The sequence below is a fragment of the Tachyglossus aculeatus genome, chromosome 3 (assembly GCF_015852505.1).
Source record: "Tachyglossus aculeatus isolate mTacAcu1 chromosome 3, mTacAcu1.pri, whole genome shotgun sequence".
NCBI classification, from domain to species: Eukaryota; Metazoa; Chordata; class Mammalia; order Monotremata; family Tachyglossidae; genus Tachyglossus; species Tachyglossus aculeatus.
The window spans coordinates 26,813,545-26,839,734 of record NC_052068.1 but is presented as its reverse complement, the minus strand read 5'-3'; the positions used below and the strand labels follow the sequence as shown (position 1 = coordinate 26,839,734).

Here is a 26,190-nt window from a genome sequence, read left to right as displayed (position 1 = left end):
ATGTTACCAGTCTGTGCTTTAAAGAGTGAAAGTGCCTGAACAGGTTCTTCCTCAGTTTCAAATCTTAGTACCTGATCTGTAGGGCTCCATTTTGATGCAGTGCCCCCATATTTGATGAAGACCTAGTTACCACTTTGGCAGTCCAACAGGGGCTTTAATTGAGGTGGTGTCACAATACAGGGTTCTGAAACAACCCTTTTGGTCGTAGTGGCAGTGGATTAAGGTTTTGTTGTCCAGCTACTGGGATTTTACTACCCTTAACCTCCAGAAGGCATATTTCCCTAGAAGGTCAGCAGATGTGTTTGTGCCGGTTTGGAAAGCGGGTGGAGGTCTGTTTCTATCCTCCTGTAATTTGTTACATTCTTTTGGATGCGTCAGCCCCTGTCTTGATTTAAAAAAAAGAGAAAACGGTACATTTTGGGTGAAGCAGGAACTCTGTTTAATAGCCAAGTTTGGAGTGTGGAGGAATAAAGACTTCCAATGCCGTTTTGTGTGGTGGTTCTAACGTTTTCCTTTGCTCGTTTCCCAGGCAGCAGTAATGTGGGAGAAACCCTCCCCACCGGCCAGCTCTCCAACATTCCGTGGCGCCGGGCTGGTGTAAAGTACACCAACAATGAAGCCTATTTTGATGTCATTGAAGAAATAGATGCAATTATAGACAAATCAGGTAAAAGTGCAGGCGTTTTATTGACTTGCGCGGGAAAGTTGTTTCTCATTGGCAAGTTGCATGGGAAATGGAAAGTAAGGTACCCTTATTAATACAAAAGACAATAGGTTCTTCATTTTAAATCCAAGCTTTAGAGAAACAGCATGGCGTAGTGGATAGAGCACGGGCCTGGAATTCAGAAAGTCATGGGATCTATCCTTGGCTCTGCCACTTCTCCGCTGGGTGACCCTGGGCAAGTCACTTCACTTTTCTGGGCCTGAGTCCCCTCATCTGGAAAATGGAGATCAGGACCGTGAGCCCCACGTGACACACCGACTGTGTCCAACCCATTTAGCTTGTATTTACTCCTGCGCTAGTACAGTGCCTGGCACAGAGTGAGTGCTTAACAAATACCATAATAATTATTATTATTATTCTAGCTTTTATTTGCACTTCATTAGCAAATACTTGTTTTGCAATTGGAAAGAAGTTAGCCATAATCTTTTCGTAGTCAGGGAGCCGATTAAGATTTATTAGAGAAGTGTGCATTTTCCTGTGCATCGTCAGCTTCAAGTGGGTATTGGCAGTGGCAGTCAGTCAATTAATGGTATTTATTGAGCACTTAGTGTGTGCAGAACACTGTCCTCAGTGCTTGGGAGAGTACAACATAGCAGAGTTGACAGACACGTTCAGTACCCACAGTGATCGGCACTTGGTAGCTGTTCGAGCTGGTGAACATACCATATTTCAGTTGCAGCCTTGTTCCTTTGATTGGTTTAAAGTGGCTCAAAGCCTTCCAGAAGTCTAATATCCTGGGGGTGGTACCCACAGTTATGCTAAGTACAGAACTGTCTTCAACGAAGTATATAGTACTAGGTTCAGTGGACGTGGACAGAGTTTTTCCAATTTACCATTGATATTTTTATTTATTCAGGTTCCACAGTCTTTGCAGAAATTCAAGGAGTTATCGATGCTTGCATCAAGCTGTCTGGAATGCCTGATCTTTCCCTTTCCTTCATGGTGAGTTTCGGGGTCATAGCTCTTGCTATTTTTATGCTAACAGGCCCTCCTTCTCTAAAGGTGACGTGCCAGGGCTGTATGAATGCCAGACCTTCTCCGGGAAGTCACTGAGTTAAGTGACTGAAAGTCTGGGAAATGGTTAATTTGGAGGTTTAGACCAGGCATCGTTAATGCAACTGTTGCTGTATAACCATGTGCTGTGTACGTAGAGTGTTCCCACTTATCCAGAAGTGATAAAGAAAAATAAAGAGGAACAACTTCCTATAATGTTTGTTTTAGAATTCAATATTAAAAACACGTAATGGAAGTGGGTCCGTATCTTTTATGTTTTCTGTAGAATCCAAGGCTTCTAGATGATGTCAGTTTCCACCCTTGTATTCGGTTTAAGCGCTGGGAATCCGAACGAGTTTTGTCATTTATCCCTCCAGATGGAAGCTTTCGACTGATCTCCTACCGCGTCAGCTCGCAAAAGTACGTTGCAATCGCTAATGATATTAGCTAAAGAAATGAGACTTGGAACTTCCAGTCTGCCTAATTTAATTTGCTTTTTTTCTGTCCTGGTAGCTTGTCATTTACCCCATAGAGTACCTTTGGATGTAGTCAGGGCTGATATTCGCCTCCAGCCACCAGGCTCAAGTTGGCAAAGAGAAATTTTACTTCCAGAAAAGACACCTTAGTGAAAGCAACAGAGCAAGGGCAGCATTTTGGTGGCCAGGGGAATTACCCGACAAGGGGTTCCTTCAGAGGCATAGGGAACTCTCCCAAGCCCCAGTAGTTCTGCCTGCTGCATATGTCCGGAACTGAGTCAAACTGAACCATTCCGAGAGAGTGGCTTGGAGAGAGTGGCTTGGAGTGTGTGCACTGGAAATGTGGGTAACTCAAACAGTGAGTGCTTTAAAAGCCCTGGGGACATAACACAATCAATCCACTTTTACTTTCTTCTCCTTCTCCCCTTAATTTCACATTCACAACTCCTGGCCTTCAGCTTAAAGGTTGCCTCAGGCCCACACGTTCAGCTAACTAGAGTAGGAACAGGTATATATCTGTCTGTGGGGAAAGCTCTGTTCACAAAGAGACAGTAGCTCTTTGGAAATTACCAAAGGGAAAGACAGACATTTCCAAACTTGCCTACGACTGGAAGGTCCATTTTGAGGGAAACTCAGATTTACTGAGATCCTATCCAAATTCCCCTTGTAACAGTATAACCAGAGGTGACTGGAAAACACACAACATGGGCTCTCCTAGAACTTCCCCTCTCAGACAGACCTAATGTGCGTCTTTCTGTAATCTGGATTGAGATGAAAGATGCTACGATGCAGAAATGGGGAAGAAGGGTATGGGGCCACGGTCGGGCTCAGGTACCAGGGAATTATTTCTTGGCCGTCTCAGCCAGTCAGTCCTATTTAAAGAGCGCTTCCTGTGTGCAGAACACTGTATTAAGCACTTGGGAGAGTACAATACAACAGTAAACAGACACATTCCCTGTCCACAATAAGCTTATATAGCAAAGCTTTAGATCTAAAATGGAGCAGCTGGTTAGAACACCCCTTTCCACTGCAAGGCTTCTATTATGATCAGTATGATGAGCAAAGGCACAGGACTTCCCTTTTCTTGTATTTTGCAATGGTGGTGTATTTATTAGCTATTTGCCCCATGGCGGCTTTATCGAGGGGATCACTTTTCCAGTAAACCAAGAAATGAGAGAAAGGCTAATGAATATCCTTAGCCTTAACCTGTAGGCCCTTCTGAAACGTCTGTCACTGTGAAATGTAGGCTTTGCACTCCTATTCTGAGGGCATGAATGTCTTTTTGTATCATTTTACATTTTTTAAAAAAGGACCCAACGGATTCAGCTGACAACACAGTAGCTGACCCCAGAATCCTTGCTTTCAACCACTGTCATTTCAGCCTCCATTTTTTATAAGCTACTATGCACAATTTTAACTGGGCTTTGGGAAAACTGCCATTTCCATAGCCCCTTTTTAGGATTAGAAAACAGTCTAGTCATAGTCTGCCATTTTCTGCTGCCTTATTTCTTTTAGGGAGTATATAATAATTGTGGTGTTTGTTAAGTGCTTACTGTGTGCCAAGCACTGTTCTACACACTGGGGAAGATACAAGATATCAATCAGGTCACAGACAGTCTCTGTCCCACAACCTAAGCAGGAGGGAGGATCAGGTATTAAACCCTCATTTTGCAGATGAGGTAATTGAGGCACAGAGAAGGTAAGTGATTTGCCCAAGGTCACCCAGCAGGCACATGGCGGAGTCGGAATTAGAACCCTGGTTCTCTGACTCACAGGCCTATTATCTTTCCGCTAAGCCACGCTGTTCCTTAACAGTAACAAGTATGGTATTTGTTAAGTGCTTAATAAGTACCAGGCACTGTACTAAGCGCTGGGGGTAGATACAGGCTAATAGGGTTGGACCCAGTCCCACATAATAATAATGGTATTTATAGGGCTCACAGTCTCAAACCCAATTTTATACATGAGGTAACTGAGGCTCAGAGAAGCCAAGTGACTTGCCCAAGGTCACATGGCAGACAGTTGGCAGAGCCAGGATTAGAACCCAGGTCCTTCTGACTCCCTAGGCCGCATTGCTTCTTCTTATGTATCTGATATACAAGGTATCTATCTGATTGCCCTCCTAATACCATCTTTCTCTTTAGTTTGGTGGCAATTCCAGTGTACGTCAAACACAACATCAGCTTTAAGGAAAACAGTTCCTGTGGTCGATTTGATGTTACGGTTGGACCAAAACAAAATATGGGGAAAACAATTGAAGGAATCACAGTGACGGTTCATATGCCAAAAGCTGTACTTAATATGAATCTCTCTCCAACCCAAGGCAGCTACACATTTGATCCAGTCACCAAGGTATGTCTCTTTTGAGGACTGATTTAATGTCAGCCCCTATGCTTGGCCAACAGACCTTTATCCAGAATGATCATAATGACAGTGGTGATTATGTCAAATAGCTCTCTTCTTTCCTACAAGTATCAAAAACTCTGGCAAAACCCTCCGTGTGTGTGCCATTAATTTTCTGAAGTCAGTTTGGTTTGTCAAACATGAGAATCCCATCAAAAAACTAAGATGAGCTGTGGTTTGTGGGGCAAATACTTTCTGTTTGTAACAAACTGCCCACATGGGATCCAGCTATCTTGCTGAAGATGCTTGGGGTTTTTTTTATTTTTTATTTGGTGGCGTGGGTTTTTTTGGATCACTCTGGCATGTTTCAAATTACTTTTTAACTTGGATTTGGTTATTAAGTGAAGCCGGTGGCCAAATCAACAAAAAGTGTGCCTGGAAATAAAAATTAAAACTTTAATTGCCAATCCTGAAATTCAGTGTATACTTATTTCCCCTTTCACCTGATTCTGGTTAAAAAAAATAGTTTCTGCCAGAGTTCTGGTTCAAGATGAATCCATTTCCCTGGCCTGGAATGCCCTCCCTCCGCACATCCGCCAAGCTAGCTCTCTTCCTCCCTTCAAGACCCTACTGAGAGCTCACCTCCTCCAGGAGGCCTTCCCAGACTGAGCCCCCTCCCCCCCCGCCTTACCTCCTTCCCCTCCCCACAGCACCTGTATATATGTATATACGTTTGTACGTATTTATTACTCTATTTTATCTGTACATATTCTATTTATTTTATTTTGTTAATATGTTTTGTTTTGTTCTCTGTCTCCCCCTTCTAGACTGTGAGCCCGCTGTTGGGTAGGGACCGTCTCTATCTGTTGCCAACATGTACTTCCCAAGCGCTTAGTCCAGTGCTCTGCACACAGTAAGCGTTCAGTAAATACGATTGAATGAATGAATGAATTTCAAGGCAAAATGTTAATAAGCTTACCGAGTAGAGTTTCCCAAATTAAATTTTCATTCAGAACTGCTTTCAGTGCTATTGGACCCAAGTTTAGATAAAGGAACCATCTGGGAATTTCTAATATACATTAATTAAAAATCAGTCTCCATTTCCAGGATGTGATAAACAGGCTTACTGCTCAGCTGAAGGTAATTTGGGGCCAAGTGGAAAGCTGAAGAGCAAATCAATCAGTGGTATTTATTGAACACTTTCATTCATTCATTCAATCGTATTTATTGAGCGCTTACTGTGTGCAGAGCACTATAGTAAGCGCTTGGGAAGTCCAAGTTGGTAACATATAGAGACGGTCCCTACCCAACAGCGGGCTCACAGTCTAGAAGGGGGAGATAGACAACAAAACAAAACATATTAACAAAATAAAATAAATAGAATAAATATGTACAAATAAAGTAATAAATACGTACAAACATATATACATATATACAGGTGCTGTGGGGAGGGGAAGGAGGTAAGGCGGGAGGATGAGGATGGGGAGGAGAGGGAGAGGAAGGAGGGGGCTCAGTCTGGGAAGGCCTCCTGGAGGAGGTGAGCTCTCAGTAGGGCTTTGAAGGGAGGAAGAGAGCCTGTCCATAAGGAGTTTACAGTGTAGAGGGGGAAACAGACATGAAAATAAAAGCAAAGAGGTAGTGTCTGCCAGGGTCCAGAATCTAGGTGTAACTCCGATTTTTGGACAACTTCTTTAGCATTGAATAAGGGAAGGGCGGGGTGGGGGGTGCTAACGGTCCCTTAGTTAACCAGAGGTCAGTCAGCACTGTATTTGATTTTTAGTTGAATCTTATTAACAGTTGAGCCTCTTTTCCCTCTAATATAATGCTGCCTAGAGGCATTATTACAGTCCACTCCTCAAGGCCTCCGTGAAGCGATACACACTTTTTATAAATGGGCTTCTTGCTGGAAATGCACAGCTGGGTTTCTTAGAGAAAATATGAAAGTATTTCAGAAATGCCTCCCTTCCTCCACACATCCACTAAAATGAGTCAATCAATGGTATTTATTGAGCACTTACTGCGTGCAGAGCACTGAACTAAGGGCGTGGGAGAGTATAATCTTTTAGACTGTGAGCCCACCTTTTAGACTGTGAGCTCACTGTTGGTTAGGGACTGTCTCTATATGTTGCCAATTTGTACTTCCCAAGCGCTTAGTACAGTGCTCTGCACATAGTAAGCACTCAATAAATACGATTGATGATGATGATGATAATGCAACAGAGTTGGTAGACATGTTCCCTGTCCACAACCAGCGTAAAGTCTAGAAGGGGAGACAGATATTAATATAAATTAATTTACAGTATAATTTATAGATATGGACACAAGTGCGGCGGGGGGGAAGGTCACAGATACAGGTGCATAGACGATGCAGGTGGCAGAGGGAGCTGGAGAAGAGGACTTAATTGGGGAAGGCCTCTTGAAGGAAATGTGACTTTATTAAGGCTTTGAAGGTGGGGAAAGTGGTGGTCTGGCATATATGGAGGTGGGGAGAGTTTCAGGCCAGAGGGAGGATGTGGGAAAGAGGTTGGCGGCGAGATAGATGAGATCAGGGAACATTGAGCAAGCTGGCGGTAGAGGAACAAAGTGTGCTGGCCAGGCCGTAGTAGGAGATCTGTGAGGTAAGGAACGGCAGGGTCAAGCTGACTGAATGCTTCAAAGCTGATGGTAAGGAGTTTCTGTGGGTTCCTCTTTGTTTCCTGCTGTGAATAGTGCCCCTCATTCAACAACCGCATACCCAAGCCGTGAGGGTATTTCACAACATAGAACTCCTGGAATAGAGAATTCTGGTCTAATTTGATTAACTTTGAAAATCTCCTGGTGATCATTTGCATGTGTGTGTGTGTGTGTGTGTGTGTGTTTTCTTTTTTTGTAAAGGTGTTAACGTGGGATGTTGGAAAAATCGCCCCGCAGAAGCTCCCAGGTCTTAAGGGAATGGTGAATTTACAATCTGGAGCCCCCAAACCCGAAGAGAATCCAAGTCTAAATATTCAGTTCAAGATCCAGCAACTAGCTATTTCAGGTGGGTCACTCGGAGGAAGCGTTTTGAGGCAGGGGAGAGCTGCTCCGGGTCGGGATATTCTCATGCCAGAAACAACCTGGTTTCTTCCCATCCTGTTTGGCATTCAGTTAGACTGACCTGAGCCCAACATTGTGGCCTAGTGGATAGAGCATAGACTTGGGAGTCAGAGGGACCTGGGTTCTAATCCTGGCTCTGCCACTTGTCTGCTGTGTGCCCTTGGGCAAGTCACTTAACTTCTCTGTACCTCAGTCCTCTCATCTGTAAAATGGGGATTAAGACTGGGCCCTAAGTGGGACAGGGACTGTGTCCAGCCTGCTTTTCTAGTATCTACTTCAGTGCTTAGAACAGTGCCTGGTACAGTACAGTAAAGTACAAGCGCTTAGTACAGTGCTCTGCACACAGTAAGCGCTCAATAAATGATTGATTGGTACATAGTAAGCACTTAAATACTATTATCATTATTGTGATGATTATTATTCATTCAGTCGTATTTATTGAGCGCTTACTGTGTGCAGATCACGGTACTAAGCGCTTGGGAAGTACAAGCGCTTATGTCCTGCTTATTGTGTCCTGCTGATCACTAACAGTACTCTCCTGGTGGGGAGTTCTTGGGGATTGAGTGATAGTCATATTTATTAAGCTCATATTTGTCTGCAGACACTGCACTGAGCGCTTGGGAGAGTACAATATACTAGAGTTGGTAGACATGTTCCCTGCCCACAAGGAACATTCATTCATTCATTCAATCGTATTTATTGAGCACTTACTGTGTGCAGAGCATGTTTAGAGGGGAAGACAGATGATTAAATAAATTACAGCTATGTAAGTAAATGCTATGGCGCTGAGGGTGGGGTGAATGAAGGGTACACATCTGAAATGCAAGGCTAACGCAGAAGGGAGAGGGAGTAGGGGACAGGAAGGTTTAGTCGGGGAAGGCCGCTTAGAGGAGATGTGCCTTTAATAAGGTTTTTGTCCCCAACGCTCACGCCCTGTGGAGAAAAGTAGAATTAAAGCCGAAGATGTAGTTGTCATGCATTAGAGGGCACATCCCAAGCGCTTAGTACAGTGCTATGCCCACAGTAAGCGCTCAATAAATACGATTGAATGAATGACCTTGACCACTCACCCCTGGGGGAGCAGCTTCCACTGGGGATTCTGCCGACATTGGCTGGGTGCGTAGGCTGCCCTCAGAGCCAGAACACAATTAGCTTTCTTCCCTTCCGAAGGGTGAGGGATGGCTCGTTATTTCACATCCAATTTCTGTGGTCATGCTTCCGTTCTGCAGTTTCTATTTTTGTCATTGTTTATGATGTGAGAACATTACGCTTAATCCCTTGTCTTCTCATTCTCCTGTTACACAGGCCTGAAAGTCAACCGTCTTGATATGTATGGGGAGAAATATAAGCCATTTAAAGGAGTCAAATACATCACCAAAGCAGGAAAATTCCAAGTGCGGACATGAGAAGATACCGTCACCCCTTAAGGCGTGCTGATGTTTTCTGAGTATCGTTGAAATGTATGCTTAATGACTTAGGTGGCTCTTAGGTTCCAGAAGGATAATATACACGTTAAAGCATTTGCGTACAACTACTTCCATAAAAAGGTGGCTTACTAATTGGTGTAGCTTTCTTAAATAGCTTTAAGCTAAGGAAACTTTTCTAATGATGTTGCCTATTTTTTCCTTTTTTTTTTTTTAAACAAAAAATTTCAAAGGTGACCATTTAGTAAGATGCTACACTCAGTTACAGAGCATAATCAGGAGCATGGAGAACTAAGATAAATAAGAACAAAAACGACCTACTGGAGTAAGCCACGTAGCTGCGACTGTCTTTTGCCAAGGCGGAAATGCTGATTTTCTGATCTAAGTTGTGTGCTGAAGGGTGTAACTGATCCTTATATTTCTGATCTCGTCCATCCCATAGAAATGTCTTTCCTGAAGCAGGCAAATTCCTTCCCACAGAAGTTTACAGAAAACTGCCTCTTCAAGTGTTTGCCTTACTCAGCTTTTCACTTGTGCCATTAGCAAGCGAGGTGGTTAAAGTCCCTTTACAATCATCCTGGCAAGTAGGGTTGCTTCATTCTCACTGTACTTGCTATTGTATTTTTTATAAAGGAGATTTTTACGTCAAGCTTAGACTTTGATTTACAGAGATCTTGCTGCAGTAAATGTACCCGAGTTTGTGCCATCAGTTCAGTTCTTAGATATCACTGTAAGCAAACATTTATATCATAGGGGATGCATGCTTTATCAAGATAAAGGGAACACTACTTTGGCATTTATGAAGTTGCAAGCACAAGCTTATGAGCTCTTCAAAAAAGAAGTTAGTACCCTAAAAGGCACAGTAGCAGCAGAGAACTTGCCACTTAAATGTTTTGTAAATTAGCCGAAAATTGCTTTAACCAGAGGCTTCCTTAATATTTAACCCACTCTGGTCTTGGCATTAACAAAGGACAAGTGTGCCTGCCAAAATTTCAACTCCAAGTACCCTAGTTTAAAAAAGAAATCCTTAATGTGTGGCGTTTGGTAAAGCAGGGAGCTATCTCTGTGTAATATGTCAACTGGCAGCTCACGGGTAGTTCAATATAAGAGGCTTGTCTAACCCACTGCTTTCTCTGGGGTTCGGCCTGGTTCAGCGTGGATGAATGGGGAAGTTTAAGGACGGAGTCACCACAACTGTCCTTTGTTGCCTGTTCTTGCACTGCAGTGACGGAATAGCAACCTCACTCTCCTTCGGTCTGTTTCCATGTTCCCCCTAACTGTCCAGACCATACTTTAATGCAGTTAAGATGACTTATTTGCCTACCTTTCTCTGGGCCCGCTCCCATTCCCTGTCCGGCACCGGATTTGGTAACCGCTTGGGGTGGGGCTGGATGCTGTAGTGCCCTGTACCAGTGTCTTCAGCTCCAGCTGCTGTGCGAGGTTGTGTCCCCCAACCTGACATTTTCCCCACTCCAGGTGCAGATGCCACATTGGATGTCCTACTCCCCACCCCAGCCACCTATAGATTAACACATCTCACCCTTCTTGGTTCATGGGCTTTGCCTCTTTCACACTGCCCCCATCCTTTAAATCGAGATGTTTCCTTTCCCCACAGGGTGACCTCTTGACTCAACTACCTCTTCCCGGTTCTCTGTTCAGCATTGTTCTTCACAGTCTCTTACGACTTTTGAGATACTGCCCTTGGCCCGCTCTCCCTCCTATGGTGGCTGCAGCCCTGATACCATTTGCTGACTTTGTCTATTCACGTCTTCCTCCCGTGCCTTTTCTCTCATAATCCCCAAGTCCCTTGGGCCCCAAGTAATCCCCCTTGCCTCTCACTTTTCTTTCCAGAAAGCCTTTTCCTACCAGTCGTTTCCCCTTTGTGTTTTTAAGTTAATGAATTATTTGTCAGCATTAGATAGCTCCTTGAAACAGGACTTCCCTTACGTGTTTGTACAGGACTGTGTACGCTATCAATAAAGACATGGAAGCAATACACGCATGGCCTTTGCACACTAACTTCGATTAAAGCACGCGGCAGGGCCGGGGGAGCTCCTGCCAGCTTTGGTCTTAAGCATAGCTGTGTTTCATCTCCTGCCTCATGACAGGTGAGTCCAACTAAAGAGTGCACTCCCCCACCCGCTTAAGTCCTTGGATCCACAGTGTGTTTGAGGAAAATAACTTCAGGTACCTTTCTGGTCATCCTTGAGGGCTCAAATGTCTGATCAAAGTCACTTTCCTCATAGCTGTTCGTTTAAAATGTTGCTAAAACATGCAGCATAATTCAAAAATGTATTCGGTTAAATTCTCCACCATCAACAACTGTATTTACTGAGCATCTGCAGCGTGCAAATCCCTGAACCGGACAAACTCCTCTATCGGGATTCTGGGCATGGGAGAAATATCACCCTGTCAACTCATATCTCTACCCCCCGCCCCAGGAACAGCTGAGTAACCAAAGTTCTCCCAGGGTGACAGCTGTGATGTGCGCACAAACATCACATCCACAGCAGAGCTGCAGGCCTCCTTAGGGGAGCCAACTCTATGACTAGATTTAAATAACTCAAGTCACCCAACAACACGATTGGAGCATAAGCAATTCAGCTTGGGAAGAAGTCCTAATATAGCACCAAAAAACTTCCCAGCATTCCCACTGTAAACAAATTCAGTGGGGTGGAAGGGTCTGGAATGCACTTTCAGATCTCATTGCAAAACTGGGCTCAGTTTGCATCTCAAGGGACTGGCCCTGCTTCGTCCAGCAGTGACTAGTACCCTTGAAATGGCAGACAGTCACAAGGAAGGACTTCTCTTTACTCCCTACTTACCGAAGATCACTCATCCTGGTGGAAAGAATCTCCCCAGAAAGGACTCTAGTGTGCCAGCAAAGACAGCACTATTCTGCAGGCCAGTATCTGTTTACTGCCCTTTTCCTTCTTACGGTATTTGTTAAGCACTTACTATGTGCCAGGCACTGCACTAGGCGCAGGAGTAGTCCACGTCCCACAAGGGGATCAGTGTTACATCCCATTTCAGATGAAGAAACGGGCCCAGAGAAGTGAAGTGACTTGCCCAAGGTCACACAGCAGACAAGTGGCAGAGCTTTTATCCTTCTGACTCCCAGGCTAATGCTGTATCCCCTAGGCCACGCTGCTTCTCAGTATCATCTGGAAAATGGGGATTAAGGCCCTACTGAGAGCTCACCTCCTCCAGGAGGCCTTCCCAGACTGAGCCCCTTCCTTCCTCTCCCCCTCGTCCCCCGCTCCATCCCCCCCATCTTACCTCCTTCCCTTCCCCACAGCACCTGTATATATGTACATATTTATTTCTCTATTAATTTATTTATTTTACTTGTACTTATCTATTCTATTTATTTTATTTTCTTGGTATGTTTGGTTTTGCTGTCTCCCCCCTTTTAGACTGTGAGCCCCCTATTGGGTAGGGACTGTATATGTTGCCAACTTGTACTTCCCAAGCGCTTAGTACTTCCCAAGTGCTCTGCACACAGTAAGCGCTCAATAAATACGATTGATGATGATGATGATTAAGACTGTGAGCTCCCCGTGGGAAAACCTGATCACCTCGTAACCTCCCCCAGTGCTTTGAACAGTGCTTTGCACATAGTAAGCGCTTAATAAATGCTATTATTATTATTATTATCAGAAGTGACAGAGCCATATGTTTAAGGGGAGAAACTGACATGGCCCCTGTCTGCTGGGAAGGAGCCACTTGACTGTTCTCTCTGCACTCTTGGAAACAAGATGCACTCAGCTATTCCTGTTCATCTCCGACTTTCCTCAGCAGAGCCTCTCAGAGACCATTGTGGATCAATCAATCAATCAATCGTATTTATTGAGCACTTACTGTGTGCAGAGCACTGTACTAAGCACTTGAGAAGTACAAGTTGGCAACATATAGAGACGGTCCCTACCCAACAGTGGGCTCACAGTCTAGAAGGGGGAGATCCCAGGACAACATGATTTTACAGAGAATATAGCTTCCTACTGATAAGACAGTGATCATTTTGGTTTCTAGCTCCTTTTCTCTGCTAGCCCTTATCTGGTCTCTCTCTTCCTAAAGAGGTTAGGGTTTTTTTTATGCTTTTTTAACTAAAATCCCTGTCAAAAATTTCAGTGTATATTACTCCTGAGGGTTCAACTGACACACCATAGATCTACAAAAATTTTAAGCTTGTCTAACTCCATCTCCAGCATCATCATGGCCAAAGAGCCCTGGACTGAGAGTCAGGAGACCAGGAGTCTTAACTCACAAGCTCTGCCACTTACTTGAGTCCTTTCACTTTTGTGCCTCAGCTGCTTCATCTGAAAAATGAGGAAAAATCATCATCATCATCATCATCAATCGTATTTATTGAGCGCTATGTGCAGAGCACTGTACTAAGCGCTTGGGAAGTACAAATTGGCAACATTAGAGACAGTCCCTACCCAACAGTGGGCTCACAATGTTCTCCTTCCCTTCATTCAATCATGCACTCATTCATTCAATTATATTTGAGGCTTACTTTGTGCAAAGCACTGTACTAAGCGCTTGGGAGAGCACAATATAACAGACATTCCCTACCCACAATGAGCTTATACTGAGCTCCATGTGGGACAGGAATGGTGTCTAATTCCGATTATTTTGTATCTACCTGAGTGCTTAGCACGTAGTATCAGTGGAAAAAGCGCGGGCTTGGGAGTACAGAGGTCATGGGTTCTAATCCCAGCTCCCCACTTGTCAGCTGTGTGATTTTGGGCAAGTCACTTCACTTCCCTGGACCTCAGTTACCTCATCAGTAAAATGGGGATTAAGACTGTGAGTCCCACATGGGACAACCTGATTACCTTGTATCCTCCCAGCGCTAGTAAGCGCTTAGCAAATGCCACCTTAAATACCAGTGTTCTTATTTTTACCATTAGAAGCTCCAGGACTTTCACACTTACAGGATCCAAGACTGACATCCATCCTCCAAAACAAAGGAAACGGTTATCTAAATTCCTATCATTAAAATAATCAATCCTTTATTTGAAGTGTTATTTATACAAATGCATTTTATTGTTTTAACAGAATGAGAGGGCAGAAAATATTTGCCTATAACAAATCCTTGTTTATAAACATAGTATTTTAGTGATAGCACTTCTAACCAACATTCACGGTCTTTTTTATTTTAATTTACTTCATCATATTCTGAGTAATGGTGTTCAGAAAAGCACAAACTGCATAAAGTGTACTACAGCATTGATAAAACGTTCGAAGACTTGGATAGCAAACATGACTGATCATATTTCTCCCAAGTATTCTTTAGTAAAAGAAAGTGATCTTTGGCATAAGTTCATGTTTTAAAGGCATTAATATTGCATTTATATCAGTTAAGCAACTAAAAATGTGCTAATGACATGAACACGGGTGTCTAGAAAGAAACAGAGGAAGACGCTTTGCAGGATCACCTTACGACAGTGTTGACGGACTTTGTTAGACTCCACATGGATCAAGAAAAACAAGGACATTCAGGCTAAGGCTCTCTCACTCAGTCCTTCACTCATCCTGTAGTGGCTAATTATTGGAAGAGGCAGAAATATTTGCATTCAGGAATACTTAGGCAGAAAGGATGAGCAAAGGATAAGACAGGTGCTAAATCTTACTTTGGCTATCTTGAGGCATGTTATGTTAATGAAGAAAATGTTACACATTATAACTTCCCTTTTTTCAATTAACAGTACAAGAACGGGGAGGAAAAAAAAAAAGGTAGCTGGTTTGTCCACTAGTGAGTAGCCAGCAGATTGATTCACATCTTACCATGGCGTTGGACCCGGCCTCCTGTGGATTGTTAACATTTCAGTTGAGGTGAGAGTCCTAACATTAATATTTTGTTTGTAATGGTTTTCATAATAGGCAAAGTCAGGAAGAGTCAAGCCTAGAAAAGCAGCGTGGCTCGGTGGAAAGAGCCCGGGCTTGGGAGTCAGAGGTCATGGGTTCAAATCCCAGCTCCACCGCTTGTCAGCTGTGTGACTTTGGACAAGTCACAACTTCCCTGTGCCTTAGTGACCTCACCTGTAAAATGGGGATTAAGATTGTGAGCCCCACATGGGACAACCTGATCACCTTGTATCCTCCCCAGCGCTTAGAACAGTGCTTTGCACATAGTAGGTGCTTAACAAATACCAAAATTATATTATTCCAGGGGTCAAGTGCAACCTGCACAGTTTATTCATAAAGTCTGGATTCAGTCTAAAATTATTTCCTTTTTGCTTTTAACTCTGGAAGTGCTGCTACCTTCATCTAGTTGGTGGCGGTGGGGTGGGGTGGGGGAGTTGGGGAGGAGGGAGGAAGACTCCTGAAGTTTTGGGGGTGGAGGAAGTAAGCCAACAAGCAAACCTTTCAAATCCTAGCAATTTATGGAGGAAAAATGACTAGGCCTAAGAGTTCAAAGGCAGCGTTTCAGCTCAGAAAGGACATAAGCCCTTGAAGGAGTCTCCTCTGTGGTAGCAGCAGAGATCCCAGTGGCTGAGAGGGGCTGCTTGCTCTGGGTCCCAGCAGGAAAATGTCCTTGCAGTTCTGGTCCAAGAGCAAGCAGAAGAAAGAGCACCATGACATACAGCACAATGACTAAGGAACGCTGGGGGTGGAGGACTGCAAAGGGGACAGACCAAGCCAACCTGTTCCGAGGGCTCTCCTAGCCCCGTCACTTCTTAGACGCATGACTCAGTGGCTTGGTTTCATCATTTTCTATAGAAGAAAAAAATTGAACAAACACCTGTGTCCACTGAAACTGGGAGCGAAGTTTGTGTGTGGGGTGGGGGAAGCAATTTGTGCTAGGATAAATCGTTACCGGGAAGCAGCAGCCTATACTCCTTCGTCTCTGGGGATGGTGAGTTCAAGGGGACTCTGATTTGTGGAGGTGGTTTGGTGTGCCTTTTTGTGTTTGCCCACACTAGACGGGTTTGAGGATTTATTTTGCTTTTCCAGTCTTCCCCTCCCACAGCCATTTCACTTTGCTGATTGGACAAAATGTTACAGAAGAAAAAATGTCCCTGGCCTCCCTCCTCCCACCATGCCAGATGGGTTGGGTGCAAGCTGGGAAGGTGGTGACGGTGGTGAGAAAGGGGTGGCAAATGGTTTATTCCCTGAATGGCCGCAGGCAGAGGGACAGCGGGACCTGGTGGAACAAGCACGGGCTGAGGAGTCGGTGGCCCTGGGTTCCAATTCTGACACAGGCCCTTGCCTGCTGTGTGACCTTGAGCTTCACTTATCTATGCCTCAGTTTCCTCACCTGTAAAATGGAGATTGGTAGCTGTTCTCCCTCCAGGACTGTGAGCCCCACGTGGGATAGGGATGGTGTCCAACCTGAATATCTCGTATATACCCCAGTGCTCAGTACAGATCTTGCTCCATAGTAAGCACTTGAAGACCATAATTATGGTCAGGACTGTTTTCCAGCTATCGATGGTGTAGCGGATCCCATCTGCCCTTCCACAGCAAAGCCTAGATCTGGATGTGCCCTACCAAGGCCCAGGGAAATGGAATATTGAGTCCAATGATCAGCATGATAATAATAATAATGGTATTTGTTAAGCGCTTACTATGTGCAAAGCACTGTTCTAAGCGCTGGCTCACCAAGAACATCCAGAGTAAGGAAAGAGGTTTTCTTATCTCAAGTGATTTCCCCTTTGTGGGGCTTTATCTCCCATGTACATGTGCCCCCAATCCTAGGGGAGGGTGAGCAAGATGCTTATTACTGGGAGGCAGAAAGGGGGGGGTCCACAGGGCAGCTGAACTGGATGAAAGTACTACCCCCCACCCTCCCCACCCCCGGTAGTGTTCCAAACTGCAGTTGAGCTTACGTGATGCCCGTGTGCTATATTCACGGACTGGCGGTTGTGATATACGATGCGCAACGGGATAACTGGGTTGGAGAATACACACTTTTCTATGGCAATACATCAGAAAGAAATCCTCAAAAGCAAAAGAGAACGTAAAGTTTCAAATGTGAGCAAGCCAAATATGGAGATTTTTGCTTCTGAGCCCGGGCATCATGGCAAATGCCCTGAGGACGAGGCACGACCCAGAAACGTGTGCTGCCCTAGCAGCAGCTGAAAATATTCTCTTCTGCTTAAAAGGTGTGTTTCTAGAAGGGGTGGCATTGCACCCTGGGGCACAGCCAGTGTCTACTGGTACCATGGAGTTTTTCTAACCCAGCGCAGAGTGAATCCAGCGTCTGTTCGAATCTTAATCGAAGCTGCTTCTGCTTCTCTGACGGTCTCCTTCACTGATTGCATAAGGTTCTGTGCATTATGAACCAACATCTCGGTTGCCTGCAAAAGAAAGATTTCTCTTTAGGTAATGAATGGGACAGAACCACAAATATGAAATCTTAGGCAACCCAAGCCTAGAAACGTGTAGGTCCCTGGGAGAGCAAAGCTAGTGGAGCTTGGCTAACACTCCAGATTTTAGGCCAAAGCTCCAAAGAGGATCTGGATTAAATTGAATGCACAATGAAATCTGACCTTGTAGGAGCCTTCCCCCTTTAGCCATCACCTCTCCCATGTCTGAAATCAAAGTTAGTTGGTGTGGCAGAAACAAATCCCAGAGTTCAGACCTTTAACGGACACTAGACAACCTGGCTGAAGAATGGTTTACAGCCTGGGTGAAAGTTACGTGCTTTCAAACCCTCAACACAAGCTTGTAAAGAGCTGGCCCAGGATTTGCAGCAAAGAAAGGAAAACTACATGACTCAGGAAACACAGGGGTGAGTTGTCTACATTTCCCAGAGACTCCTGGGACCTTCTGGGAGGAGTTTGCCTTGCCAAATCCAACGGCTCCTACTCTATCCTAATCCTCCTTGACCTCTCAGTTGCCTTTAATCAATCAATCGTATTTAACACTGTTGACCACCCCCTTCTCCTCAACACGTTATACAACCTTTGCTTCACAGACTCTGTCCTCTCCTGGTTCTCTTTTCTCTCTGGCTGTACATTCTCAGTCGCCTTTGTGGGCTCCTCCTCCCTCTCCCATCCCCTAACTGTAGGGCATCCTCAATGGTCAGTTCTTTGTCCCCTTCTGTTCTCCACCTATACTCACTCCCTTGAACTCACTCACTCTCACAGCTTCATCTATCATCTCTACGCAGATGACACCCAAATCTACATCTCCTCCCGTTCTCCCTCACTCTAAGCTTGTATCTCCTACTGACTTCAGGACCTCTTCACCTGGATGTCTGCCCGCCACCAAAAGCTCAACATGTCTAAGACTGAGTTCCTTATCTTCCCTCCCAAACCCTGTCCTCTCCCTGACTTTCCTGTCACTGTGGACAGCACTACCATCCTTCCCATCTCACAAGCCCACAACCTTGGTGTCTTCCTTGACTCCGCTTCTCTTTCACCCCACACATCCAATCGTCACCAAAACCTGCTGGTCTCATCTTCACAACATCGCCAAGATCCGCCCTTTCCTCCCCATTCAAACCGCTACCATGTTAGTACAATCTCTCATCCTATCCCAACTGGATTACTGCATCAGCCTCCTTTCTGATCTCCCAACCTCCTGTCTCTGCCCACTTCAGTCTATACTTCACTCTGCTGCCTGGATTATCTATCTACAGAAACACTCTGGGCATGTCACCCCTCTCCTCAAAAATCTCCAGTGGTTGCCTATCAACCTTCGCACAAAGCAAAAACTCCTCACTACTGGCTTCAAAGCTCTCCATCACCTCACCCCCTCCTACCTCACCTCCCTTCTCTCCTTTTACAGCCCAGCCTGCACACTCCGCTCCTCTGCCGCTAGCCTCCTCTCTGTGCCTCCTTCTCACCTGTCTCACCATCTACCCCAGGCCCATGTCCTACCTTAGATCCGCAAAACTAGCTCTCTTCCCCTTTTCAAAGCCCTACTGAGAGCTCACCTCCTCCAGGAGGCCTTCCCAGACTGAGCCCCCACCTTTTCCTCTGCTCCTCCTCCCCCCCTCTGCTCTACCCCTTTCCCTGCCCCACAGTACTTGTGTATATTTGTACATATTGATTATTCTATTTTTACTAATGACGTGTATATATCAATAATTCTATTTATCTATTTTGATGCTATTGATGCCTGTCTACTTGCTTTGTTTTCAGTCTCCCCCTCCTAGATTGTGAGCCCATTATTGGGTAGGGGCTGTCCCTGTTTCCAAGCGCTTAGTACAGTGCTCTGCACACAGTAAGTGCTCAATAAATACGACTGAATGAATGAATGGAAACCTACACCTACATCTAGGGTGGGGCTAAATGTTGATGTGAAATTACCCAAAGGCAAAACCTCTCTCTCTGCTGGTGCTGCTCTACCACTTGATTCCCCAGCTTTTGTTCTGACAAAAGTTTGTATTGCTCAGTTAAACCAATAATCAGGGTAAAATAGGCTAGAAACCTAAGTATTTGGGGCATTCCGGCAGGGAACATATCTATGTCTACTCCTTTTCCAAACACAAGTCTCAGACTAAAGCTTTTGATATCTTTTGATAATCCTTGGGTCTACAGTTGCAAAGTTCAGGCTATGACTGTGTTGACATTCTTTTCCACTGTAATACTGATTAAACATTGACTCTGGATATTTTCTGCTCAGGAAGCTATTTCAGCTATTGAGCACTTACTACGGGCAGGCTATTGTATTAAGTGCTCAATACAAATGCAAACTGCAGTGCTGCCCTCGATGAGGTGACAATCTAATACAAACATTAAAATAAATGACAGCTGGGGGAAGCAGCAAAATACAAAGACTTGTGGGATGAGTGTTAAGGGCCTTAATAATGATGGCATTTGTTAAGCGCTTACTATGTGCCAAGCACTATTCTAAGCGCTGGGGGGGATACAAGGTGATCAGGTTGTCCCACGTGGGGCTCACAGTCTTAATCCCCATTTGACAGATGAGATATAGTTCAAAGTGCACAGAAAGGAGTAAGAACAGGGTGGGGAAGAAGTTACTGAGGGAAGGCCTCTTAGAGGACATATGATTTCAGTAGGATTTTTAAGGTGGGGAGAGAGGTGACCTGTCATATGAAAGGGGAGGCTGTTTTTACAGCCTCCCAAGGAATCTTGCCCAGACCTCCTGTTCCCTGATTCTTTCGCAATGCATTTGATGCAGGAAAATCTCCTCAAAAATCTCCAGTGGTTGCCTATCAACTTTCATATCAAGCAAAAACTCCTCACTATTGGCTTCAAAGCTCTCCATCACATTGCCCCCTCCTACCTCACCTCCCTTTTCGTCGTCTTACAGCCCAGCCTGCACATACCGCTCCTCTGGTGCTTACCTTCTCACTCTACCTCGTTCTCCCCATCCCACCATCGACCCCTGGCCCACGTCCTACCTCTGGCCTGGAATGCTCTCCCTCCTCACATTCGCCGAACTAGCTCTCTTCCCCTTTTCAAAGCCCTACTGAAAGCTCACCTCCTCCAGGAGGCCTTCCCAGACTGGGCTGCCCCTTCTCCTCTGCTCCTCCTCCCCTCCCCATCATCCCGACTCGCTCCCTCTGCTGTTACCCCTTTCCCCGCCACACAGCACTTGTATATATATGTACATATTTATTATTCTATTTTATTAATGTCGTGTGGATATCTATAATTCTATTTATTTATATTGATGTTGTTGAGGCCTGTTTACTTGTTTTGATGTCTGTCTCCCCCGTTCTAGACTGTGAGCCCGTTTTGGGGCAAGTGCTTAGTACGGTGCTCTGCACACATAAGTGCTCAATAAACATGACTGAATGAATGAATGCAGGAAGGTTAATGTGCTTCATATTGTCCCTCCTTGTCTAGTATAAGACAAGGTGGCCTCATGACATAGGAGTCTAATAAGGTGAAGTGGAACAAATGTGCCCTGGCTCAGGTCCCCAAAGAACAGCCCTCTTGGCTCACAATCCTGACAGTCCTTGAGCCGAATTGGCAAGGGCCCTGATGCCTCAATTTGGAGCTGAGCACAAACAAAAATATACTTCTGGTGGGGCCTCAAACAATGCTAACTTAAGAAGTGGGACGAAGAAGCAGGAGACCAGACCAACTTGAAATGGACCATGTGGAACTTGGTCTCAGAGATCCTCTCCCCCTAATACCACTCCAGGAGGTTATGACTTTAAGTAGAAAAAAAATTCCTTTAAAAGAAGGTGCCTCCTAAGAGAGGTGTTTGCCTTAGATGTGAAAAGCCCATATCCTCCCGGACGTCTTCCCTGATTAAGCTCTCATCTCCCCACCCCATTTCACATCAGCACTTCCGCATCACCTAAACACTTGGGGAGTCACCCAGCTCTCCCCTCCTGGGTGAACACTTAGGAAAATAACTTTCCACTCTGACGCTTCCGCTTGTAGTTCATTTTAGTGTCTGTCTCCTACGCTGGATTGTAAATTCCTTGAGGGCATGGATTGTGACTACCTACTTACTCTTTGGCGCTCTCCCAAGTGCTTAGTGATCCAGCGCTCAGAACAGTGCCCAGCGCTTAGATCACTGCTTTGCACATAGTAAGCGCTTAACAAATGCCTTCATTATTATAGTGCTCTGATTGCTTTACAGGGCAAAATCAGCCACAGAACCCTCCTGGGAAGGCTATCACTGCCAGAAGACTTGAGCAAGAATTCCAGGTGTAAGAGAGGGTCTTCAATTCTCACATTTGTAATCAGACTCCTTCCACTACTCTCCCTCAAGTCTATAATATAATAATTGTATTTGTTAAGCACTTACTATGTGCCAGGCACTGTACTAAGCTCATTGTGGGCAGGGAAGATGTCTTTGTCTACCAACTGTTATACTGTACTCTCCCAAGCACTTAGTAATAATAATGATGGTATTTGTTAAGCTCTTACTATGTGCAAAGCACTGTTCTAAGCACTGGAGTGCTTTGCACATAGTAAGAGCTAAGTAAATACCACTGATGATGAAATAGCTATAGATCCGGGCCTAAAAGGAGGTCATGGGAAATGCTGAAATCCTTTATCTTCAATTACGAGGAAGACCCTACTGGCACTGTTCATCTCAGAGCGATGAGGAGCTTATGCCCAGTCTAGAAAATGGCTAGCCCTTCCTAGGAAGGCAAAATAGAAGTCTGACTGAGAAAGGTTCACTCTCTAACAGAATTGGACCTGGCTTCCTCCGCTAGAATGAATCTAAAGAGGCCAAATGCACCTGCTAAGTGGAATGCTAGATTTGGGTTTAGATTCTTTAGAACTAAGCTTTTGTGTCCTGAAGCCACACTTCACTTGCTAGAAAACTGAGGCTGAACGATCGAGGTTCTTTCTGTGAGATCTCTGGGGTAGTACAAGGTGGGAGTTACCTGCTCCGACTCCTCATCACTGATGTTGGTCCTTCCCAGCATCGTGGCTTTGACCGTGGACAGGATTTTGAGCTGTGTACTGATGGTTGGGATCCGCTCACAGACCTGAAGATAAAGTGAAGCTTGAACAACTTAAATGTCACTTTAAAAAAAAGAACAAACAGGCAAGGGTCACCCCTGCCCCAGAACATTTCTGCCCCACTATTTTAAGCTCACTTTTCAGACATATATTCTCAAGTTTATATTCTTAAATACATTATAAGGGCCACAAACTCCACAAGCACCAGACTCCCTCACGAGCCCTCTGCAAGGTTCTTCCTTTTCTTTCCCCTCCCTCCCAGAAACAGCCGTGGGAGAAAGACAGGAATTAGAATTCTCGTTTTTTCTTTAAGATTAAAATAGAATCCTTTCCTTTCACTCATCTCCTGCTCTCTCCATTACTGTTCCTCGGGAGCGCTGCCCCCCACTTCTCTCCCCTCGCCCTTCAATTCTCCAGCTCTGTGTTGCCTTCCCCTAACTTCCCCTCCCTGACCCGAGTCTCTCAGTTCCATCCCCTTTGTCCCCCAGACCTGTAAAAGGTTGGTCCGGATGCGCTTGTCCGTGCACTGCTTGGCGACCTCCTTTGCCAACCGCGTCACCTCATCGGATGCTTTCGCGATGTCTTTGGCACACTGGATCAGGGCCCTCTTGGTGCCACTGCCCCCCCTCACCAGACGAGACATCTCGGCCATCAGAAGGGCCATCCTCTTTGCGGCTGCAATGATGTCATTCCCCTAGAGAGAGAGAGAGACAGAGAGAGCGCAGGCAATGGCCATGAGGTTCAGAGCCTGGCAGGGGAATTGGGAGGAAATGGAAAACACACAATGAAGAAGACAGGTGCCTGGTGTTCTAGGACTCTTCGGAGAGGAACGCAAGTGGCACTTGATGAGCCCAATGAGGAGTGCTGGACAGATGGACCAAAGAGGTTAGTGAGACGGACGGTTCTCCCCAGCACCGAGCAATGGAAAGGAAGGAGCTTGACAATTGAAAAGAGCAGAGACCAAAGGGTTAGTAGGACCGGGAAGGAGGGCCATTCTCGGCGTGCCACGTTCAACAAGCACTTTGGCAACCACAGGTTAATCACTTCAAGGAACTGGGATGGGTTAAATGGACATTTCTGTTGACATCTATCTGGAGAGAAGCAACAGTGCTCCCTAAAGGGAAAAGCACTAAGCAACAAATGGGCATATCCAAGAAGCACCAAACAGCTTGAGGTCAACTGAATTAAAGGTCTCTTCGCAGTGACCATCTTTAGGGGATGGCAGAAAAGGACTCACGTTCCCAGAGAGGATATCAAACGACCTGAAGGATAGCCGGTCCTATCCTTCTCCGTGAGTAATGTCAGGAGGTCTCATCTTGAGCTGGATAGCTAATAACTCCACTTTCACTCACTTCTCATCTAGCCAGCCTCACTACTTCTGGAGGAAAAGTGTACTTGGAGTTCCCATCTCAAAGGGGGCCAGATGTCAGAGCCCCATCATCACTAAAATCAGAGTGAAATGGCCACTGCCTGCTGTCCAGCCAGAAATAGGCAGTGGAAAATCAGGCATCAAAAGTATGTGGCATATGTATTTACCACGCATCCCCGAATTTCCCTAAAGACCAACAGCCATTTGCCAAAAACAAAGATCCCGGCTCCCACCACCAAGTGAGACCCAGGTCATAATTAGGGGCTGTGGGGTTTAGGTCCTAAAAGCCAAACGAGACCAGGGATGTCGGTACTTTTTTCACCTTATCCCGGACATACTCAACTTCAAGTCTGTAAAAACAGCAAGCGGATTAACATCCGTAGAATAGAAAGCGAATGCTGAAAACCCGTAAAAAGTCAGATCCAAGTAATTTTCCCCTCAAGCTCTCCAGTTCGGTTTTTAGACAATATAGTGAAGAAATTACAAGCACACACACCACTGCAGGATACACAGAAGATGAAGTATTGTGCCAGAGGACGCTGAGCAGTTTGTAGATGGTTTGTTCTCTCAGGCAGAAAGTGTGCCACTGCTCAGATAAAAGATTACCGATACAGAGAACACATAAGGGAGAAGCGGGTGGCACGGGTCTTTGGAAGTAAATCACCATCAACAGTCACATGCCAAAAATCTCCACGGCGAACATATAACCGGAGTCATAATACACCTCTTTAATACAGACCTGGGGTTTCCAAGACTGACGTACAGACATTTCAAACCTGGGATTAGTTATCGGACATCAACCACGTTCACCTTGCAGCATGCCAGTCCCCAAAAGAAAAGAGAAAAAGTGACCAGCCTCACAGACTCGGGTTTGTGTTTCGTCTCCAAGGCCCAGGACGCTGCTCCTGCCAGTTCCACACCGATGCCTGAACCTAGCGCATTCAGTGGGGCCCCCTTGGCTGTGTTCTCCAGCCGGGGCCGGCGCTTGCGATACAGCCAAGTGTGATGCGGTAATCTCCCTTTGATTCATGGGCCATACCAAGCCATTCCTTACCTCACAGCCTTTACTTAGTCTAAGTCCTCGATGAAGGCAGCAGAGGCGCAAAGCACTAGAGTCAGGTTAAACGGTTTCTCTAACGGGCTGAAAGAGTTCCCGAATCCGGGAGTCGTGGCTTCCCGTGTGGTGCAAAGACTCAACTCTGGCCAGGAAGTCAAAATGGAAAAAGGCAGGTGTGCGACTAGAGGGAAAGGAAGCTCTTCAGAGTGTGACCCTCTCACCCCACCGCTCCGCTCCCCCAAATGCAGCTTTACCTGGCACTGACAGACCTAAGGAACTTGTGCAGCCACTCTCAGTCCTTACAATAAAGTGCAGACAGGCACCTCCCCGCTCAAGACTCCCGGACCAGCACGGATCACGAGTGATGCAATGTGTCAACGCTGCGCACGGAGAGATGCAGACGGAGTCATCCCCAAGCGGTGGGGGGGAGGGGAGTCACTGAGGAGGAGTACCTTACTAGACCACTTCGTTGCTTCCCGATGCAGAGACTGAGCAGCGGCCAGAATGGGCTGGTTAACGGGCTGACTGGTTGGCATTAACAGCAGCTCGGGCTCGTAATCATCTTCCAAGTCAGAGGGGAGAGTGTACTCAACAGCGTCTGCATCGTCCACCTCAGCTACACCTATACCAGCCTCAGCGGCTTCCTTACCCGGCTTTGGGGGTGGCAGGGGAGGGTGGAGAAACAGGGACAGAGTTAGGAGGAAAAGCAGGACTCGGGAAAAGAGCAGGAACTGAGCTCCAGCTGGTTTAGTAGTCGAGGCTCCTCTAGCACAGGGAGGAAATTGCAAGAGTCTCCAGGGGACAAATCAGGAAGATCACAGGAGGGGAGCTTTCCGCACTCAACCTGTAAGGTCGCTTTACTGCAAGGGAAACTGAAACTTACCAAGGTTACAGGGGAAGGGAAGGGAACGGTGATCCCAAAGAAGCAAAACCTATCCATCCTTTAGACACTTACTGCCAAAGGCCGTTTTCATGCGTTTCACATCCACACTTTTGTTTTCCCCTGACCAAGAAAGAGTTAACGGTAACTTAAAAAAAAAAACCCACCAGAGGAGAAAACCCAACATGCACAGCAGGGACCCTCCACTGGCAGGAAGGCAGCTCTGATTAGAACAAATGAACACTCGGTTTATGAGGATGCTATATTACATTAGGACTATGATCAGTGAAGCAGCTGGTAGATATGGATTTCTGTTCTCTGTGCTCATCAGGAACAGAGATATGTTAGCAAAACGCCCCAGGATGCACACTTACACAAAATACCAAATCTAGATGGGGAAAGGATCAGGAGGGGAACTAACTTTCTGTGGGAGTGCATTTAAGGTGCCAGGAAGGAACATGCGTATATTTGTACATATTTATTACTCTATT

The 26,190-nt window shown here is 45.6% G+C and overlaps 2 protein-coding genes across 5 annotated transcripts in view; one reads left to right on the top strand and one right to left on the bottom strand.

The window, feature by feature from the left end:
* The window catches only part of AP3M1 (adaptor related protein complex 3 subunit mu 1), a 37,072-nt gene extending 26,042 nt beyond the window's left edge, over nucleotides 1-11,030 (top strand). For both annotated transcript variants that reach the window (XM_038743915.1, XM_038743914.1), the window contains exons 4-9: nucleotides 530-667; nucleotides 1,581-1,666; nucleotides 2,004-2,137; nucleotides 4,338-4,545; nucleotides 7,411-7,555; nucleotides 8,917-11,030. In XM_038743915.1, the coding sequence (XP_038599843.1) occupies nucleotides 530-667; nucleotides 1,581-1,666; nucleotides 2,004-2,137; nucleotides 4,338-4,545; nucleotides 7,411-7,555; nucleotides 8,917-9,017 (812 nt within the window). In that variant the 3' untranslated portion in view covers nucleotides 9,018-11,030. The remainder of the gene's footprint in view (nucleotides 1-529; nucleotides 668-1,580; nucleotides 1,667-2,003; nucleotides 2,138-4,337; nucleotides 4,546-7,410; nucleotides 7,556-8,916) is intronic.
* A 5,334-nt stretch (nucleotides 11,031-16,364) lies between these two features.
* Nucleotides 16,365-26,190, bottom strand: part of VCL (vinculin) — a 108,466-nt gene continuing 98,640 nt past the window's right edge. Inside the window, exons 19-22 of one of the 3 annotated variants that reach the window (XM_038743629.1) lie at nucleotides 25,272-25,472; nucleotides 22,884-23,087; nucleotides 22,315-22,419; nucleotides 16,365-17,344 (exon numbers count right to left, since the gene is read on the bottom strand). In XM_038743629.1, the coding sequence (XP_038599557.1) occupies nucleotides 17,198-17,344; nucleotides 22,315-22,419; nucleotides 22,884-23,087; nucleotides 25,272-25,472 (657 nt within the window). In that variant the 3' untranslated portion in view covers nucleotides 16,365-17,197. The remainder of the gene's footprint in view (nucleotides 17,345-22,314; nucleotides 22,420-22,883; nucleotides 23,088-25,271; nucleotides 25,473-26,190) is intronic. The other 2 variants (XM_038743627.1, XM_038743628.1) reach the window with 2 other exon arrangements.